The sequence below is a fragment of the Drosophila albomicans genome, chromosome 3 (assembly GCF_009650485.2).
Source record: "Drosophila albomicans strain 15112-1751.03 chromosome 3, ASM965048v2, whole genome shotgun sequence".
Lineage (NCBI taxonomy): Eukaryota > Metazoa > Arthropoda > Insecta > Diptera > Drosophilidae > Drosophila > Drosophila albomicans.
This window is the reverse complement of record NC_047629.2, coordinates 48,496,769-48,514,657: the sequence shown is the minus strand read 5'-3', so window position 1 is coordinate 48,514,657 and position 17,889 is coordinate 48,496,769. Positions and strand designations below refer to the sequence as shown.

General features: G+C 38.8%; 6 protein-coding genes across 6 annotated transcripts; 2 read left to right on the top strand and 4 right to left on the bottom strand.

Moving 5' to 3' along the window:
- Positions 1-3,953: 3,953 nt before the first annotated feature.
- LOC117570522 (cuticle protein 16.5) lies at positions 3,954-4,628 on the top strand. Its single transcript, XM_034252223.2, has 2 exons — positions 3,954-4,104; positions 4,166-4,628. The coding sequence occupies exons 1-2, from the start codon at positions 4,093-4,095 to the stop codon at positions 4,520-4,522; spliced, it is 369 nt and encodes a 122-aa protein (XP_034108114.1). The 5' UTR covers positions 3,954-4,092; the 3' UTR covers positions 4,523-4,628.
- A 1,525-nt stretch (positions 4,629-6,153) lies between these two features.
- Positions 6,154-6,762, bottom strand: LOC117572027 (keratin-associated protein 6-2). The gene has a single exon (XM_034254577.2). It carries the CDS (start codon positions 6,760-6,762, stop codon positions 6,313-6,315), a length of 450 nt encoding a protein of 149 aa, XP_034110468.1. The 3' UTR covers positions 6,154-6,312.
- A 2,285-nt stretch (positions 6,763-9,047) lies between these two features.
- On the top strand, positions 9,048-9,403 carry LOC117572028 (uncharacterized). Its single transcript, XM_034254578.2, has one exon. It carries the CDS (start codon positions 9,076-9,078, stop codon positions 9,355-9,357), a length of 282 nt encoding a protein of 93 aa, XP_034110469.2. The 5' UTR covers positions 9,048-9,075; the 3' UTR covers positions 9,358-9,403.
- Positions 9,404-9,409: 6 nt separating this feature from the next.
- LOC117571698 (nematocyst expressed protein 3-like) lies at positions 9,410-10,253 on the bottom strand. Its single transcript, XM_034253994.2, has 2 exons — positions 10,093-10,253; positions 9,410-10,023 (listed from the first exon to the last, which is right to left on the bottom strand). The coding sequence occupies exons 1-2, from the start codon at positions 10,108-10,110 to the stop codon at positions 9,496-9,498; spliced, it is 546 nt and encodes a 181-aa protein (XP_034109885.1). The 5' UTR covers positions 10,111-10,253; the 3' UTR covers positions 9,410-9,495.
- A 2,987-nt stretch (positions 10,254-13,240) lies between these two features.
- LOC117572029 (cuticle protein 16.5) lies at positions 13,241-13,975 on the bottom strand. The gene is made up of 2 exons (XM_034254579.2): positions 13,880-13,975; positions 13,241-13,816 (listed from the first exon to the last, which is right to left on the bottom strand). Exons 1-2 carry the CDS (start codon positions 13,973-13,975, stop codon positions 13,313-13,315), a joined length of 600 nt encoding a protein of 199 aa, XP_034110470.2. The 3' UTR covers positions 13,241-13,312.
- Positions 13,976-15,695: 1,720 nt separating this feature from the next.
- LOC117569277 (uncharacterized) lies at positions 15,696-16,635 on the bottom strand. Its single transcript, XM_034250383.2, has 2 exons — positions 16,456-16,635; positions 15,696-16,384 (listed from the first exon to the last, which is right to left on the bottom strand). The coding sequence occupies exons 1-2, from the start codon at positions 16,465-16,467 to the stop codon at positions 15,884-15,886; spliced, it is 513 nt and encodes a 170-aa protein (XP_034106274.1). The 5' UTR covers positions 16,468-16,635; the 3' UTR covers positions 15,696-15,883.
- Positions 16,636-17,889: the final 1,254 nt, after the last annotated feature.

Genomic DNA, 17,889 nt, shown 5'->3' with positions numbered 1-17,889 from the left:
GCAATTTATTTTATTGTCTTATTGATTAAAATACAATTTAAAGAGGATATAAATGCTTATAGAAAAATTAATTTCCATAAAATTAATTTAAGCATTGAAATATAAGCTATTATTGTAATTTAACTATAATTTCCAAAGATTGAAACTGTAGTAATTATTAACTTCGTTAATTATCTTCATGTTTATTAAAATATATTTTTTACTATTTATCCATTTCAACCAAAATATTATTCATTAAAAGAAAGTGTCAAGAGTTTAACGCTGGCAATGCAGCAAATTTCATGTTTAGTTAATTTTTAATTTAATTAGTACTTAATAAAAACATAAATTCTACCAAATTACGGACAACGGACTTTACTATTCATAAATATATCATTTACTTAACTTTTATTTATTACAATATAAATTGAACTACATATTTATTATATTTAATTTTCCAATAATGTTATTAAATAAAGAAAGTTTAAGAAATTGAATGAAAACACTTGGAGTTTAACAAATATAAGATAATTATTTCATTAAAATAAGAAATTGCAATGAGCCAGAGCAACTAAGGCCTTCAGACTAAATTTAAATAATATGTTATATTTTTCTAAGATAGAAATTGAATTCTTTATTATAATAACATTGTAACAGAATTATTCTTCAGTAAAATAAAGTGAAATATTTAAAATTTATAAAGAGAAACCTTTTATTTCAACGATTTTCAATTTGAATAATTAATCAAAATTAAAAAAAAAAAGAACTTGGATTTCAATAAATTACATTTTTAAAAATAAATAAATTTACTCAATTGCCTTCATATTTATTGCATTTGTGAAGCGCATTTAATATTCCCTTGATTTATTTTTAGGAGTATAATCAGCAATTCATTTAAATGCTGTTGTAGGCCTAAGACTATCTGTACAGTGCCGTCAGTCAGTTAACGTCTACACTGTGCCACAATTTGGCAGTTGGCTAACGAGCTGGCAAATTCAATTTGCAAAAACATCCATAAAGGTCACTCGCAGACCTAATAAATTCCAAACAGAATTAATCGCCGCCCGGCAGAGCTGACAAAACTTTAATTGAGTTAAATTTCTTACACTGTAATTCGAAACTAAACCGGCTTCGTAAAATTGGTGGCAACCCGCATAGAGGCAGGCAAAAAGCGTGTGATCTATGCTTTAGACCACATGGAGTTGCATGGAACCAAAAAATGGAACAAATCGAATAGATTGAGGTAGTAGTAGCCAGTAGATCGCCCACTCGATCTGAATACGAATACGAATTTGAATTTGTATGCAAATATTTGCGCTGGGCGTAAGTTACGCATAATCACTGCTCGCAATTAGCCAAGACACAACCTGGCCAAGGCTCTAACTCTCTGCCTCTGGCTGTCTCCTAGACTAGTCAGCCTCCCTCTCCATTGTCACCTGGACGCCTTTCCAATTGGCCCCAGGAGGGGAAGGTGTTCGGTTCGGTTCGGTTTTTTGGTGGCCACAAGATTTACGCAGTCAATTTGCTGTTTGTTGCAGTTGCTGCTCCGCAGGGCGGTTCAACTAGAGCAGCAATCAGGTGGTTGGGTTTACTTACGTAAGGTTTGACTTTGAGTTATGCGTAGAGTGGAGTGGAGTGAAGTGAAGTGCCTGGTCTGGTGTCTGGTGTGGCAATTAAACTGGCGGCTACAACAACTCTTAGAATTATGACAACAGCATTTGCATTGTGCCCGTTGTGGCACGCAGTTGATAGCTTTTGAATTTATGATTGCATTTAAAAGTTCTCTATGTTGTTTATTCTATTCTCTTTTTAACACAAATCACAATGCAGTGGCATGCCTCGCTGGGGGCAGGCTGTTAACCCCCGTGTTGGCGTTGACCTTGCCACGCCACTGCCACGTAAAGCTGTCAGCTGCGCAGCTAGGCACAGCACAGCACAACACAGCACAGCTCAACAACTAAGCTTATCGACAACTGACTGCCCTAGATAATGCCCAGACATGCCACTGCAAGTCCGGCTCAAGCTGACTGTCTAACTTGATCGTTGCACTGAGCAAAAAGAATTGGGAAGAATCAATGCTTATTGGAATTGCAAATGTATATTTAAATTGTTCCTCTATTAATTATATATTATGTTCCGCACATACATTTTTATCGCCAAGTAAATCTTCTAAACCAAAAAAAAAACAAATTGGCTAGTAGTCTTTCTTTTTTTTCATAAACATTGAAACTTTAAATTGCAAATTATATGTTATCTTCACTTTAAATCATTCAAAACTATATTTAAATTATATCTTATCATCAATTTAAAGTACTTAAAATTAATTTAATTCTTTAAAAATGAGAAAAAAATTTGATTTTTTCTATTCTATTTTATTTTATTTGCAAAAATTTCATAATTTATTTATTTAATGCCATTATGTAGTACAAAATTAAGCTCTTACACAGTTTTTTTTTATTTTCTTTGGCTTATGTTATATATTCTGTCTACACATCCAATGTGGAATTTCATACGGAATCATTATAACATATGTATAATAATTATTTATACTACATAGGCTATATCAATATATCAAATATGGCCTTTGGTAAATTTAAAAATTTTTGATATATTTGAAGAATAATATTTAAAATGGGTATCTCACAGTTGAGCACACTCGACTGTACCCTTTTCACTTGTTTCTTGAGCATAAGCAACATCAAAATTCATTACTTCACAAACTTATATTCTAATTATAGAAAGTTCTAATCTTAGACTCCTTTTGAGAGTAATTATATCAAGAGTCAAGTTCAAGCAAAAAATATGAATAAATTATTTGTATAATTTTATACATTTTAGCTGATTGTGTGAAGTACGAAGCTAAAATATTTTAAACTGAGTCTTCATTGAACACAAGTTGGAGTTGATCAAATTTATTGTTTTTGTTAATATTTTTATTACAGTAAGGCTTTTAAGAATTGAAATATTTGAAAATTGATTAGTTCTTTCAATACTTGGCATACATAATTCTCTCAGTGTAACTTAAACTGTTTTGTTGTCAACGCCCAGTCAATTTGTAAATAATTACGTCTATTACAGAGTCAAGCTCAAGCAGAAAATATAAATACAATATTTACATATTTTTATATACATATTTTCTTGTATTTCTTAAATGGTTGCTTTAGTGTGAATAATTAACATTTAACAAGTAATATATCCTACCGAGAAAAACTTAACATCTTTAAGAATTTATTTCCGATTTGAACTAGGACATTCTAGATCCCTCAAAATAAATTTAAAATGCTATTACTTATGCTCTATGTATACATTTGTCCTACTAATTCTTTTTAGAACTGGAATATTGGGAACTTGATGGGTTTCTTTACAAGCTGTAGTTTTTAATATGGTTTAGAATGAATACTAAGTAATATAAAATATTCTGATTTTTCTCGCAGTGTAGCTTAAGCTGTTCTGCAGTCAACGCCCAGCATTCTATCTTTGCCGGTGCTGTAATTATATCTTAATCTTGCGATCCTAAATGCTCACTTTACGCACTGAGCAAGATAATTGCGCCTCATACAATGCTCAGCACACCAAGCACAACTCTGCACCACTCTGCACTACCCGGCACCATTCTGCACCACGCATAACGCACCTCTCAGGTCGGCTGCAGAAACTCGTTGACCAGTTCTTAAATGTTTTCGGAAACTCGTTCAAAATCGCAATTTGAATTTTAGCAGTTTTCGGTTTTTTGGTATTTTTTTTTGTTCATTTTTCTCACCGATGCCATTTATCAGCGGGCCAAACATCCGCATTGGCTGCAGTTGGCTGTGGTGCGGTTTGGGCGGGTCTCTTTTATCGCAACCTCTTCGCCCCTCCGCTCTGTCGCACTTCACCCAACTCGGGCTGCAAACGCCGGCAACTGTTGCACTTTGCATGCACACGAAGTTGCAGTTGGAGTTGAAGTTGAAGTTGAGTCTCACAGCCTCGCAACAAAAGTAAAAGTGCATTTGATGCATTTTGGGCCTGACTCTCTGGCGATTTGGCTATAAAAGCGTTTGAGCCCATGCAACTAGCATTATTAGACGTTGTGTTCTCGACCCGAGTAAATCAGCTACAATAAATATTTGCAACATGTTCAAATACGTAAGTTTTTTTGCACTGAATGCAACTGCAATAAATTAATCATCTCTTCGATTTCTCGCAGTTCGTTTTGGCCTTCTGCTGCTTGGCGAGCGCTGCTGCCGCTCCTGGCTATCTGGGTGGCTTGGCTGCTCCAGCTTTGCCTCTGGCCGCTGCTCCGGCTATCTCTTATGGCCACGCCTTGGCCGCACCATCGATTGCCTCTTACGGTCTGGCGCCCAGGCTCAGCTATGCCGCTCCAGCTTTGGCTCACGCTCCTCTGGCTGCTCCGGCTTACTCCAGCTACGGACTGGCGCCCAGGATTAGCTATGCTGCCCCAGCTATTGCCCATGCTGCTCCACTTGGCCTCGCTCATGCTCCTTTGGGACTTGGCTACAGATCCTATGCTGCTCCAGCTCTCAGTCTGGGACATGGCTGGTAAAGATCAGATGAGGCTTTCGGTTCGTCGGTTCGTGCAGCTTCTTCTTAGGTGTCCAATTTCATTTCGTGTCGCCTGAAGAATTTTGAATAATATTGAAACAAAAAAATGCGCAAATTCTCGTGAAGTTTTATTACTTTTGTGTGATTGATTTGGAGATGGTATGATTGACTTAAAGTGCTACCTAATATATGGATGAGATGTGCATTCAAAAACTGCTATTTCTATGATTGATACAGCGAAATGTGAAGTGTGCCAATTGATTGATTGACTAAATTATTATCTGCTTGATTAATTGATTCTGTTTTATGCTAAAAAATCATTGAAAAACTGTGAAATTTTGAAGATGTTTTTTACCCAATTCAGCTAATTGGAAATTAGTTTATAATATGAGATTGATACAGCGATGTGATAATTTGTTGATTGACTGAATAATTGCTTAATTGATTGGTTCCGTTTTATGTTAAAGTGTTAGAGGTCGCAAAACTTAAACAATCGTTGACAAAATGCCAAGTTTTGGAAATATCTTTCCTACTACTACTAATTTGTTCAATTATTTCTCAAGAACATAACATCATATGATTGACAGACAATTTATATTATGTGGATAAACTACTTGATTGATAAGCAGTGCTTATTGGTGGAATGCGACACGTATCAAAATGTATAAAATATTGAACAATTTGTAAGTTTCCAAAATATTTTATCATTCGATTAAGCTAATTATGCGACTGCAAATTATTTCTCACGGACTTCATATCATACGCTTGATACAAATGACAAAATTTGATAATTGGCTGCTTAATTTTTGGATTTGATTAATGTTATAAATTGACAGATTGAAAAACTTTATATTCATTCGAATAATGCGAAATTGTACGAAATTTTATAACCGGATTGAGCTAATTAATCGATTGTAAGTTATTTCTTAAGAATTTATATAAAATGATTGATACATTGTCATGTAATATGTAATGATTGATAATGATTTGTCTACTTGATTGGTGGGTTTAAATGTGACACTTGACAAATTACATTAAAATCCTCATTACATTACATTAAATTCCTAAATCTCCAAGAATTTCATATCATATGATTCATACAGCAACATAACGTAATGATTGACTGCTTGATTGATGGGTTACGCCTTAGATTGGAATGCGACAGGGTGTAAAAACTTTACAAAACTCTTTAAGTTACTTAGTCGGAATCGTATTGCCCAAGAACTTTATGTCGTATAATAGAAATAGTTAAATAATTTGATGATTGACTGCTTGATTGATTGGTTCGTTTATATTTTGGAATGTAAGAGTTCATGGAAAAAATGTGTTCAAATTGTTAAGTTATTTTATTACTCAGTTGAGCTGTGAGAACAGCGAAAAAATATGATGATTGACTGATTGATTGACCGCTTCTGTTTATGTTGGAAATTTAAGAGTCGCAAAATTTGTAAAATACTTTGTAAAATGTTTATCTTTTATGATTGAAAAGTTTTAAATAATGTATATAGAACTTTGTATCGTATGTTTGATACATCCAAATGATTGATTGATTTCGCTTTGATATTAAAATGTGTTAATTAAAAAAATGTTCTCAAAGTTTTCAAGTTATTTTATTACTCGATTGAGCTACGTACATATGTATTCGATAGATGATTGATCGCATGAATCTCTAACTGATTGACTGACTGATTGCATGATTAGTTCTAGTTAATATTTGGATGTGTAAACACTTAAGCAATGGCTTGTTTAAAACTCTCACACGTTCTCAAAGCGCCCCACGTAAGCTGTGCTCTACCAGCCATAGCCATAGCCATGTCCATAGCCCAGTCCCAGGCCCAAGCCCAATCCGTGGCCATAGAGACCGTGTCCATATCCACCGAGGTAGCCGTGTCCCAGTCCATAGCCACCCAGATAACTCTTGCCAATGATGGTCTTCGAGATAATGGGCGCTCCAATGGACTTGATGATGGGCGAATGATAGCCCAAGCCCAATCCTAGACCGAGTCCATAGCCACCGTAGTGTCCATGGCCGAGTCCTAGGCCCAAGCCCAATCCCAGGCCGCCATAGCCAAGATAATCGTGTCCCAATCCAATGCTGGGCGCAGGAGCTGGCGCTGGAGCCGGAGCCGGAGCTGGAGCTGGCTCAGGAGCAGGAGCTGCAAAGCTGCTCGTCACGCAGAGCGCAGCTAATAATATAAGCTGATAGAGAATTGAATTGTAGATTAATCCTTGTCTAAGCATATTTGTCTACTCACTCCTTTGTACATTTCACTTAACGTCTTTTAACAATCGCTCGTCCGAAACTCTGTTGCGTTTATGCCGTTGCATTCGATCGAGGCGTGTTGCTTTTATACGCCCGGTTTTGCCGTTGCAGTTGCAAGTAGGAACTAAAGTGGCAGCGTCCAAAATGGGCTGTCGATGATCTAATGGATACTGCTTTTGGCCATTCGGTTTTGTGGCTGCTTCAGTTAATCTACTTTACGTGTATTTGGGCAAAGACATTTCACTCGCTTTGCCTCGCATTGCGCATACGCAATGTGGCACGCACTCACACACAAACTAAATCATTTAATTGGCAAAAGTGTTGAATTTACGAGTACAACATGCCACCAAACACTGCTACAACTTTGTTGTACCTGTCTCCACACTGGGAGCACATTAAATGTCCAGTTTTGGGCTGGGCTGTGCCTGCTTTTTGTGGTCTTTTGGCAGCAGCTTGTTGGCCAGTCGGGTTTTATGGTCTAAATTCAACCTCAAAGTTGTATTTTTAACTGTTTGTTGTGGGTGTATTTGGCATTTTCCAGAATCGATTAAGCATAAAGTAGGAGAAGGAGAAACAACAGTTAAAACTGATATTAAAATAAGGTCAATGTGCTCACAAATTATGCCTGAGGCGAGTAAACCAAATCACCAAAATAACAACAACAATTTAAAGTCATGTGACGCAATAATTTATGTATAAAGAGCAACAGATCATCGTCTCCTCCTCTTGTCTCGCTTAAACAAAATCATTTGCGTTCGTATAGAAGCGCCACAGTAATCAATTCTCTACAGCCAAAAGTGTCGATCATAAAGTGATTGGGCAATCTTAACTCTTTGAGACAACAGCTCATAAACAATGGATCAACTTAGCGAACCGCGCGACCAACTAGCTCAGCTGACTCTCATCAAAACAAATGCAAAAGAAATACGTGTATTATTTATCACAACGAAAAATTATAACAATGATGCAGTTTTTATTTTGAATCTTTGACTACCAGATGCCCTGTATCAAGTTAAATAGATCGTCAACGCATTTGCATGCTTTTAACTTGGCATAAAATCAATTTGATTGAATGAACATTCGATTTTTAAAGGTTAATCCAGACACTGATTTAATTTAAAATAGTTTGTGTAAAATGTAGCTTTTAAGGTAATAAAACAGCACACTTCACCACTGACTTACTGGCTTATAGAAAACTATCTCTTTTATGACTGATCGTAGAGATTAGAAGATCATAAAAAACTAAAATTGGAGGCAACTTTAAAATACTAGTTTGAAAGTAAATGGTCTTCCTTGGCTTGGAAAAACCTTAAATGCTTTCTGTTTAAAATAGTTTTTTGAAAGTTATAAATATGTTGTTACAGCTAAGAAATACCCTAAATACTTTTCGGAGTTATAATTCAAGTTTATATACCCATAGAGCAGAAGTTCATACAATCATAACTACTGTCTTTATGTTTCCTGAAAATTTGGTAAAGCTTAAAAAAAATATAGAAGTTAAGTATTAGTTTCTTTGGCTCACAATCTGGTATATTTTACATAAAAAATCAATAAGCCAAATATACATTTCGGTATATAGATATACATAGATATATTGTAGCATATTAAACTTTGAATTAATCTATACTCTAATCTGTACTCTATGGTATATAATATAACAATTATCGATAGACCAAAGATACACTTCCGTATATCTTATTATTTTTGTAGTATAGTATTTTGGCATATTGTAGTATACTAAACATTGATTTATTCTATACAAGTTTTATTTATAACAAGCAGCCTTCGTAATTGAAATAAAAGTAAAATAACTCTCATTAATAATTACTTCTTTATCTTCTTCAACTAGCAAACATTTTTAAATCGCTTAGTGCTATTCAACATTCATGCTACGTAACCCCAACTAATAACTCTTTTTCCACCAATAACCATACTGGGTATCAAAGTATTAAAAACACATTCATAAGCTCCACAAAAGAGTCACTGACACTTTGACAAACTTCAGACTGTGAGACGACAACAAAAGTAACAACAACAAACTCAACGTCGACGACAACCACAACTACAAAAGCGTTAAACTTGAACTTGAAAACGAGTTTTGGGAAGTGGAGTAAAAGATGGTTAACTGTGGAAGTGTGTGTGAGTGTTGCAACAGGTTCCCAGGGAATTGAAAAAAAAGTGCAGTCAAGTTGCACCGGAAAACCGGTTAAAGATGCCACCAGCTTCTAACTGTACACCAAGCTAGCTCAGGTCGAGCCTCAACTGCAGCTTAGTTGAACTGCAGTCGGGAAATGGAACGGATCAGAATGCGTGGCTTCTTCTTTGTTTGTCTTCTGCTGTGCTTTGTCCTCCAGCAAGTGGAGAGCGCTACTTTGGTGTATCATCAGCCCACAGCCGTTGTCTATCATCATCCAGCTACTCTCGAGGAGCAGCAACATCCTGGTTATACAATTGTGGCTCCGCTTACGAAGATTGCTCACGTCACCTACGACTCGGTGCCAATCTCTCACACACCCTTTGAGCATGTGCCGCTCTTTCAGCGCATTGGACATGTAAAGGGAATTCGATTGTAGAGAGGAAGTTTTTAAGAAGACGAATAAAAGTGTATTTTAAAATTTATTTGCCAAGCATTTTTGCTTTCTACTAGTTGAGATTTGTGCTAAGTCTGTGACTCCTTGTGGACGGAGGAAGTTTTATGTGCTAAGCTATGTTTAGAAGAAGTAAGGTGCAGGCGCGAACTTGGGTGCGACGGCCAGAGGAGCGGGCAGGGGAGCAGCAAAGGGAGCTGCGGCTGGCAGACCGAATCTGGCGGGCGCACCGAAAGCCAAAGGCGCAGGAGCGGCATATCCGAAGGGAGTGGCCAAAGGAGCAGCCAGAGGAGCGCCCAGAGGAGCAGCCAGAGGAGCAGCCAGAGGAGCACCCAAAGGAGCAGCCAGAGGAGCGGCCACTGGAGCAGGAACTGGAGCAAAAGCTGGTGCTGGAGCAAAGGCTGGAGCAGGAGCCAAAGCGGGAGCAGCAAATGCCACCTTGGGTGGAGCAAAGGCCACAGGTGCTGGGACTGGAGCAGCCAAAGCAACAGGAGCAACTGGAGGTGCTACGGGGAAGGCGACAGCATGGTTAATCCTATGTGCGTTGAAGCTGGAGGCATAGGGAGCCACAACACCGGCGGCAGCAAGTGGAGCGGGAGCAGCGAAGGGAAGCAGACCAGCCTGGGCACCAGCCACGCACAGAGCAACGAGCTGAAATCCAGAAGAGTGAAGATCGAAATCAATAATCCTTTTTTTTTGCGGTGGTTACACAAAACTTACCATCAACTTGGCAAACATTTTGTTTTAGTTTTTGGGTTTGGTTTGGGTTTTTGTGGGTGGTTTGTTTGAGTGCTAACTCGGCTTTGATGTGCAATTGTCAAGTGCGGAGGGTTTTTATAATTCTCGCCGGCGTGGACACGCATACGCAAATACCTTGGAAGACTTTCTATAAAAGGCCCATTGTCGAAGGGCGTTAACCGTGTGCGTCGTGTGTTTAAAAATCAATTGACCGCCTCTTACGTATTGATATCGAACTCCCAAGCAAACCAACAACAACAACCACTTTCATAATTGCACGCAACAAATTCGACACCAAATTCGAAAACTTAACTTAGCCCACTGGCCGATATTTTGCGGTTGGTCGTGGTTGTGGTCGTCGTTGCGGTTGTAATTGCGGTTGTGGTGAGGAGTTGAGCAAGTTTTCGTTGTCGTTTTCGTTGTTGCTTACAATATTTCAGTGGCAACGATTCATCAGCCACAAATGAGCCACACTTATCAGACGTGACATGCGTGCTGCACTTCTCTGTCTCTCTCTGTCTTTTACTCTCTTTCCCTCTCTTTCTTTCTCAATATATCCCCCCTTTTTCTTCCAACCTCTCTCCTCTCTCTTTTGCTCGCCTTCTTCCTAGTCTATCTTTCTTCTTCTCATTCGCGTGGGCGTCCACTTCACATAACATTTAATTTCTTTATTGCAATTGACTTACTTACCTCGCCGCTGCCTTTTTCCTCTACCTTTTCCACACTGACTTTGTCATGTGCTTGGCATTCATAATTTACTTGTTATGCCAGCCTAGTGTCGTGTGCCGCTGCACCACTTTGTCAATTTATCCACACATCATTTGTCTAGCCAGTTTTTTTAGTTACTCCAAACAATAGCTGCTTAGTTGGTTGGTTAGCTGATGGGTTAACCCGACATTGCCCGTGACATTTAAGTGCATTCACTCAGCTGATCTCAGTCATAGATAAAATTTGGCACAGCTGACCTCGACACCGATTCTCACACTTAAACAGTCTACACTCAACTATTTTTCACGTAGGGAACGCATTTAGTTTTAGGATTTTATTGTAGGTGCATAAACTGTGACTTTTATTCGATATGGAATTGGAATGTGTAATTTGTTTCGCAATCGTTTTCCTATAAAAGGGATTTCATTGAAATCTTATGACCCATGCTATACAGTTAAAGCCAGCTTGGGAAATATGGTGTGTAAATAAAATGAAATAAAATTAAAGAAGCCCAATTAGTAAGTGAATTATCGACAAAGAAATAAATAATAAAGTATTATTATATTATAGTATCAGAAACCTTATGTATAAAGAAGTGTGAATAAATAAAAGTAAAAATCGTAGATACAGTAGATTTTTTGCTCAAGTTAATTAAGGCGATTAGAGAAAAATAATATAAAAAATATAAAATAATATATTGAAATATATACAATTATATTTTTAGTACTACCTTCCGAAAAAACCCAAACCATTTTTAATTTTTTTAAAAATGTATACAAACAAAAAAATGGAAGGTATACAATGAATTGAACTAAACACATATTTCTCAGTATTTTCCATCAGTTTGGTTATAAATATATTTTCAAAATAAAAATGCATTTTGTCTTCGAATTATGGAAATATTTTGATTCCATCGGATTACTTATTTATGCAAAATATAATCTAACATAAATCTTGAAAGTAATTTCTCTTATCAGTCGCTTTCAAGTTGTCCGTTTACTCTTATATCAGTCAGAAACTTTCAGAGCAACTAAATGGTTTAAAAGTTATTAAGTAACACTAAAATAAATGTTTTGTTTTTGTAATTTAAGTATTTGTATATTTACATATAAATACATAATTTAAGGTATATGTTTAAACATGACACAAAACGTCTTTGGTTTGGTTCAATGTAGCTACAATAAAGTATTATGATTAAGATATGACTCCAATATTCCCTTTAGAAACTCCAAATCCAACTCTAAACTAGAAAAGCGAATGATGATGATGATGATGAGCCAACTTCAGGGGAAGAGCACGCAGATGAGCATGTGGAGCTGCCAGCAGCTTAGGGAAAGCATACCCGAAGGACACGCGGTGTGAGGTGGTCTTAGGTCCGGGAATAGCACGATAGCTGGAGGCGAAAGGCACCGACTCGAGCACAGGTGGCAGAAGTTGTGTCACCGTGGGCAGATGCACCTCAGTGGTGGGCAGCACATGTGTGTGCACAGCGGGAGGACATGGAACAGCAGCGGGAAGCAATGGAGCTGGCGCAGGCACCAAAGCTGGCAATGGAGCAGGTGCCAGGGGAGCTGGAGCAGGCCACAGTGGAGCGGGCAACGCAGCGGGCAGTAAAGGAGCAGGAGCGGGAAGCAAAGGAGCAGGAGCAGGTACTAAAGGAGCAGGCGCGAGAGGAGCAGGTGCCCAGAGTGGAGCAGGTGCTGGAGCTACAGGTGCAGGAGCTGGCCAAACGGGAGCAGGAGCTGGCACAGGAGCAAAGGACTCCAACAGTGGCGCTGCATAATCCACATGATCCACATGTCCATGAAGTTGCTCCAAGTGATTGAAATGAGGTTCGAAGTGGTGATCAAAGTGATGCGAAGGTCTCGCTTCGCTGCTGCACAAAGCCAAAGCAACAAAGAAAGCCTAGACGAAGGAAGGAAGGAAAAAGGATTAAATGAAGTCTGGGTTACTTGGAATTCCTTTCTTACCAATTTCAGCTGCCACATCTTGCTTGATTTGATTTTTGGTGGGTGGTTGAGTGGTTGCTACTGCTTGGCCTGAAGACGCGTCAGTCAATGTTTGACCATGGACAAATGCAATTGAATTTATAGTGTAAATTTGTTGTTAACTAATTTGGCCACTCGCCAAATGGAACGTGCAGCTCTTCACTTTCGTTTGCCAGCCAGTCAGCCAGCCAGCCCAAGACTGCAACAAAGTCTGTGTCCCGTTTATGGTTTATGTGGTAAGCCACAAGAAACGTGACTCGCTTTGCAACAAAATTACATTTGTTTACCGCCGCCCCCCGAGGCGGAAGGCGGTTCAATAACTTCTGATTATATAAGCACCTTTGACATTTCTGTGTCTGCCTGCCCACTTCAAATGGTAACGCTTTATGACAGCGTATAAACTATGATTAAGTCACTGATTTATGATCAACAATCAACGCTTTAAAGATTTCACAATTCTGTAAACATGATTTTATTTCGCTAAGAAAATAGTTTTATACACGGATTTAGGCAACAACTGCGGGCGCGGGGGCAGCAAAGCTGTAGGGAGCAGCAAGTGGAGCGCCGAAGCTGTAGGGAGCGGCAAAGGGAGCAGCGGCGTAGGGAGCAGCATAAGGAGCAGCCAGAGGAGCAGCGTAGGAAGCGGCCAGAGGAGCACCCAGTGGAGCGGCGTAGGAAGCAGCCAGAGGAGCGGTCAGACGAGCAGCCAGGGGAGCAGCAACTGGAGCAGCCAGAGGAGCAGCGGCATAGGGAGCAGCGGCGTAGGCAGCTGCGGGAATACCGGAGACGTAGCGGCTGGAGTAAGGTGGAGTCAGCTCGAAGGGCGCGGTGGTGTATGAAGATTGAGTGCCATCATAGTTGTTGCGCACATCCACCTGGCTGCTGCCTCCAGCGGCATAAAGTGGTGCATTCGCATATGCGAGTGGTGCAGCCGCAAGTGGGGCAGCAGCCAGAGGAGCAACCACGCCAGGCTTGGCAGCAGCGCAAGCGACAACAGCGGCAATGATGAGCTGAAGAAGTACAGAAAAGGATTAAATCACAAATCATCAAACTCCTCTTCAAGTTCAACTTACGAATTTGAACATGTTGCAGTTGGGTTTGTGTTTGGGTTTGGCTTGAGTTGGACTCTTAAACTCTGAACTGAGAATGTGTTTTAGCAGCCAGCGCATTGCCTTATATAGCCAAGTGCAATTGCTCGACTTTAGGGTAATGTATTTTGGTCGCTTCTTGTTGTCTCTGTTGTCTTCGTCAGCGGGACGTGTTCAGCCTTTGATAGTGGATCGAATGTAGGAAGTCGCCAAATTGATTTCGCAAAGCAATTTGTATGCAGACACAAACCTTCAACAGCAAAGCAAAAGCAAAAGCAATCGCAATGAGAGTGGGCCAAATGTTGGGCCAACGTCTTGTTGTTTTTTGGCTCGGGCTTTTTTCGGGCTAAGTTGGCTATAAAATGCGTGTCGCATGGCTCAAATGTCGCATTAGTGCCGCTTTTAATGCTCGACCATAAAAACACATTTCAATTTCAATCGTAAACAGTCCGAACTGTCCTTCCTCCTTTCCCTCGACGCTGAACACGATCCTTGAGTGACCTTGGCAACAGGATGTGGCCAAGAGTCAACAACTGTTTGAGTCATTATGTTGCGGCTTCTTTGCACACTAATTGACCTGAACACTCTGAGAGTGATGCTGCCTCTTGGCTTCTGACTAAGAAGAACGCTTAAAGACGGCAAACCGAAAACCGGCTCTTGGAATTTAATGAGCAATAATGATTGGACTTCGCTTCTTCGTCTTTGCTCTTGGCTGCGGTCACGTGCTGGCAACGTCATCAGCATCATGTGCTTCGTTGCCGCTGCTCTCCTTCCTCCTCTCTCTCTCTCTCGTTGCTTTACTCTCTTTTCGCAGTTTGTCTCTAGTTTGATCTCAAGGCCTCCCTCAAGCGATGAGTCTACTCAACGTCTTGCCCCACGCATGTAACTGTATCCGCATCTTAAAACACTCCACGCCACGATGATGATGATCATGTTCATGTTCATGTTGTTGACCACAGGCGGTCGACCTCTCACTCAAGTCCGAAGAAGATCTCATTATCTGCTTGATCCAGCAGGTTGATCTTTATGCGGAAATCTGTAATGTTTGCCCGTCCGCTCACTTCCTAGACGCCTTCTTGGAAGCTCTCGATTTACATATAAGCACAATCGATAAGTATAAAAGTTATATACTTTTTCTATATACTTTATAACGCATGATTATAAATCAGACTGCGCCTTAATTTGCTGGGTACCGTTGGATTTAATTTGATTGTCGCTTCGATACTTCGATTAAATTTAATTGCAGTTATTCCCGTTCTGAAAAGCGGTTTGCAACTTAAAGCTGGATCAGCAGTGTTCCGTTTGCTGATTAATCCACATCCGTTTAAGTAGCTTTCGATAATCAATCGAGAGGGGAGGTGGGAGATAGGTTGGGCACTAAATTATATAGCTAAATCAATGCCAAGTTTAAGGTCTTGGATTCATTGATCACATGCCAAAATGATCAGCTGCTCGAGCACTGCTCGAAATTGAGCTCTTCACAATATGCAAATTAATACATGTTCATAATTTTTGAAGATTGCCACCACCGAACGGTGCCCCTCCGCTCCCCCTTATGACCCCTTTATCGACTGTCTCCTTGACGCATAAACAAACAGTGCGCTGAGGTGAAAGGTGCGATCAAAGTTTGCTTTTGTCTGCCTTCTGTCTGCCTTCGACCTTCGACTTATTTTATGCAAATGCAGCAGCAATCAGACAACCCAGAGACAAACGTTTTGCAGTGCTAACCAAAGATTATCATCATCATCATCATCATAATGATCATTATCAACAACTTTGTTGATGGCTCATAAAATAGATATCGAAGCTCTGTTTTTTCTATAGCAACGTCGCTTTTACTTTATTTACGAGTATTATTTCGTACATATAGATATCGATATTTTGAGTATTCACTAGTCTCACACTCACACACTCATACACATACACTCACACACACACACTCTCAGTCAGGCTTATGAAATAGAGACTTGCAAGCTGCAAAGCTTTCGTCTATCGCCGTTGCACTTGCGCCGTGCCATACGAAGTCAAGCCCGTGGTATGTGGCACCGAGGCATATGGGGCACCAGCTTGGAGCGGCAAGTGTGCCACATTCAGTGGCATCACGCCAAAGGGCACGGGCAGCTTAAGGTTCAAGGAATTGCCATCGGCATGCGACGCTGGGGCAGCAATCGAGCGTCCCGTTGCACTCGGTGCCACAGCCGCAGTGAGTGGGGCAGAGGCAGCTGCCGTGTTGCCAGCCCCAAAGACATAGCCACGACTTGTCAGCGCCTGGGTGAAGGCGGCATGCTCCAGGGCGGGGGCAGCGAATTGACGTGCCACCTGATGACGCAGCTGTTGTCCTCGCGGCACCGGATAATGATAGTAGGCAACCTGCGAGCTGGGCGTTATAGAGTATTCCAAATTAGCTGGCGGTAGATGCGAAACATCGCCCAATGCCAAAGATGTTAGTCCAAGGAGCAGCAACGAAAGTTGAGCCACAGATTCGGATTTCTGCAAAAGAAACCCGGTTAGAAATAAAGTTCGTAGTTCACAATTCTCTCTCTCACACAATTTGCACTCACAATGGAAATCATTTTGAATTAGTTTAATTAGAAATTCTTCTTGTGTCACTTTTTTTTTTGCACTCGCGACGTCTTTTGCATATAATTTTTTGCAGCGATTGAATTCGATTCGTTTCGGTTTTGCGTTTGCTGTTGTTTATTGTCGACGGCCGAAGCTTTTGGAGCTGATTAAAATTTGTGCGGCAGCTGAAGATGCTTTTTATACGACAGTAGAGGAAGAAGAAGCAACAGCAGCAACAGCAGCGACACAGCTGAGCAAGAGTTCGGTTCTGTCGGTCGAGAGACGGATGGACAATCAGACAATCAGGTGAGACACCACTCAACCAGTCAAATAGTGGACGGCTCGACCAGTTGAGAGCTAAGCTCAAAAGCTACACAAGTGAATGTGCTTAGGGAGGGGATACTCGACGAGGTAAATACCCTGTGAAGAGCATTGAAACTATCGAGAGCATAAATTGATCCTTTACTTTAATGATCAACTTTTGATCAGCTCTGTATTGTTTCAAAATTGAGAAAAAATATTTTTGTTTATTTTAAATTAGTTTAAACCTTGAAGTGTATTACAAATATAATCATTTTATTATAAGGTATTCAATTAAATGAAAAATTTTCAATGAAGTATTAAATTCTAGAGTATTACAAATATAAATATTGTATTCTAAATTATAGAATGAAAGCCTGTAAATAAAAAAAAAATGAAAAATTTTGAATTATTGATTAAATTTTAAATTGAAAATTTAAATTAAAAATATTATAAATTCTTAAATTAAATCATGAAAAAATGAAAAAAAAATTGAATTACTAATTAATTTTAAATTTAGTGAATATCAAATGTAAAGATTATATTAAATATAATTGAATAAAAGAATCTAAATCATAAAAAAAATGAAGAATTTCCAATTATTGACTGTATAGTACTTTAAATTTCAAATTAAAATTTTGTGTAGAATAATTATAAATATTATATTATAAATTATTAAATAAAAGAATTCAAATGATAAAAAAAATGAAAAATGTAAATTAATGATTAAAATTAAAATTTAAATTTAGTGTATAACAAATGTAAATATTAAGTGGAAGCCTTAAAATCATAAAAATAAAATAGATTTTCAATTTCAAATTTTCCTTTTGGGTATAATAAAAATAAATATTATTTTATACATTTTAAATCTAAGTCTTTGAACCATACTCAAATTATATATTTTTAACGAATGATAAAAATTTAAGAGTTAGGAAAAGCAAAGCATTAAAAGTTGGGATTTGTTTATCATCGTCTATTTATTTTCTTTTCTTCTTTTTGATTGGAAAAGTCTAGCTTCCATTTCCTCCTCTTTGTATGTGATACTTATTTAAATTCTGACTTGATAGTTACCCTATAAACTATGTTAACTATGTTATGACATTAGTTTGCTATATCCTGGAATGTATTGTTGT